The 2,500-nt window shown below is 46.9% G+C and overlaps 1 protein-coding gene across 7 annotated transcripts in view; it reads left to right on the top strand.

Moving 5' to 3' along the window:
• myo18ab (myosin XVIIIA b) overlaps positions 1-2,500 on the top strand; it is a 121,025-nt gene that overhangs the window by 90,493 nt on the left and 28,032 nt on the right. For all 7 annotated transcript variants that reach the window (XM_062553165.1, XM_062553164.1, XM_062553163.1 and 4 more), the window contains 2 exons: positions 343-470; positions 1,890-2,044. In XM_062553165.1, the coding sequence (XP_062409149.1) occupies positions 343-470; positions 1,890-2,044 (283 nt within the window). The remainder of the gene's footprint in view (positions 1-342; positions 471-1,889; positions 2,045-2,500) is intronic.

Below are 2,500 nucleotides of genomic sequence, written 5' to 3'. Positions count from 1 at the left end.
AGTCCAAATTTGATTTAGTTTTATTTTGGCTGCCGTGCTGTATAATCCAGCCATATTCCCGGTATTCCGTGGAATCGAGAGTGCTCTCACGTCTGGGGAGCTGAGCATGAATATTGTATCGTAAGTTGCTATTTGACAGTTGACATTAAAGCACTGTGGCTGTGGGCCCTGATCTGGGAACTGTGCTGGGAGGAGAGCTGGATAGAGCTGTCGCCCAGTGGCCCTCTTTTCACTACTTTTCGGTCTGTGCAAGGTTGTGTAAATATGCTTGTGTGTGTGTGTGTGTGTGTGTGTGTGTGCTCTGCCTTGCTCCCTGCTGAGTGCTGCTCTTTGATGTTGCAGGGGGCGAGTGGAGGCTGAAGTACGAGCGCGCCATCAGGGAGATCGAGTTCACCAAGAAGAGGCTGCAGCAGGAGTTTGATGACAAGCTGGAGGTGGAGCAGCAGAACAAGAGGCAGCTGGAGAGAAGGGTAAGGCCTGGGAGTACACACACACACACACACTCACACACACACACACACACACACACACACACACACACACACTCACTCACACACACACACACACACACACACACACACACACACACACACACACACAAGATAATTTTGTAGTTTGCTGAGGCCTTGATGCTTACCCTACTTGCCATACCTGAGATCTCAGATCTGCCTTGTTGGCCCTGTGTAGATACCGTAGTGATCTTTCTCCTGCACTACAGGACACGGACACACACACATAATGTACATGCACACATGCGCACACACACACACACACACACACGCATCTGGCTTGATACCACCATAATCCCCTCTATCAGCCAGAATGTTGGTCCTGCTGTGATGTGTGTGTGCAGGTGTAGGCTGATTTTAGACAATATCTTAAGCTAATACTCTCTCTCACACTTACACACACACGTTCTCTCTCTCTCTCTCTCACACACACACCCTCACACACTCACATCTTCTCATCGTTGCCCCCCTTAGTATCTCTATCTCTTTATCCTCTCAGCGGTGGCCTCTCTGTCTCTCGCTCTCTCTCTCTCACACTCACTCCGTGAGATGCCCGGGCACGATCCACTCCTCCTCCCTCCATCAGGCCCCCCGTCCTTCAGCCCTCTCAGTACCTCGCTGCTCCCTATCTCTCTGGCCTCTCAGCACAGTGTCCTTAAGCTGCTGCCCACAGATGCACCCTAGATAGTGTGCACTGAAGCATGCATAGGTGTTAAGTGTGCACTAGGAAGGAAATGTATGCAGCCTCGTTGACGGAGGAAACCTTTTGGCTGAGGTGTAGAGGGAGAGAGTGTAATAAGGACAGCCCCTCAGGCTCAAAGTAACATTTTAGTTTTTGAAGTTGGGAAGAAAGTAATGAATATGCAATTTATGTATGAATGTGAGAGCTTGTTTTTCCGCATTTCTTTTCATATTTTCAAAAACACACACACCTACACATACATACGCTTACTGATCTTCAAGTTTTCAGGTTTTCAAGTTTCCGCTCAGTTTGACTCGCTCACACACAGACACGTGCACACAGACATACATAAAAACATACTGCATGATCCATACCTACACAGCTATTTTCTCTGCCTTTGCTCTGATAGGACTGATGGTCTCACACACACACACACACACATACTGTTCTGATAGGACTGATGGCCACACACACACACACACACACACACAATAGGACTGAAGATCCAAACAGTAATGGAAATATGCTGTACCGTAGGTTTGTGCAAATGTGATCAAACATGGTACTGTACATACTACTATCTATGGGTAGATATGACATCTTCGTCTCCAAATGGACAAACTACCTATTATAGCACACACACACACACACACACAGAGGCATTCTAAAGGCACTGTTTTGTCTGTGTGTGTGTCCAGCTGACTGACCAGCAGGCGGACACGGAGGAGGTGCAGCGCGTGGCGGCGCAGCTGAAGAAGAAGTGCCAGCGGCTGACCGCCGAGCTGCAGGACACCAAGCTGCACCTGGAGGGACAGCAGAGCCGCAACCACGAGCTGGAGAAGAAGCAGCGCAAGTCAGTGCACATTACACACACACACACACACACACACACACACACACACACATATATATGTATATATACATATGCGCGCGCACACACACACACACACACACACACACACACACACACACACTCATGCAAGATTCTAAAAGTCAGGACCTGTCCCCTGAACTACAGTATTAGTACATATTTCAATGCATCATTTCACCACAATCCACCATATTTTTTTACATTTCTTACTCTTTACTGATGAGATATTATCATGTAGCAATATTAGCTTTGTCTAACATGTGATAAGCCGATTTCTTTTTGAGGATAAAGCCAGTCAGTTGTCATATCAACCAAGAACAGGGAGCATTTTATTTGGTTCTCAGATACTGCGCCTGCAAAAAAAAAAAAAAAAGAATGGCCAAAAATATATTACATCTGTACATATTTTTTTCCCATCTCGCTAAGGCGCACTCTCAT

Source organism: Sardina pilchardus, chromosome 13 (assembly GCF_963854185.1).
Source record: "Sardina pilchardus chromosome 13, fSarPil1.1, whole genome shotgun sequence".
Taxonomy (NCBI): domain Eukaryota; kingdom Metazoa; phylum Chordata; class Actinopteri; order Clupeiformes; family Clupeidae; genus Sardina; species Sardina pilchardus.
The sequence above is the reverse complement of the archived record's forward strand: the minus strand, read 5'-3'. Positions and strand labels throughout refer to the sequence as shown.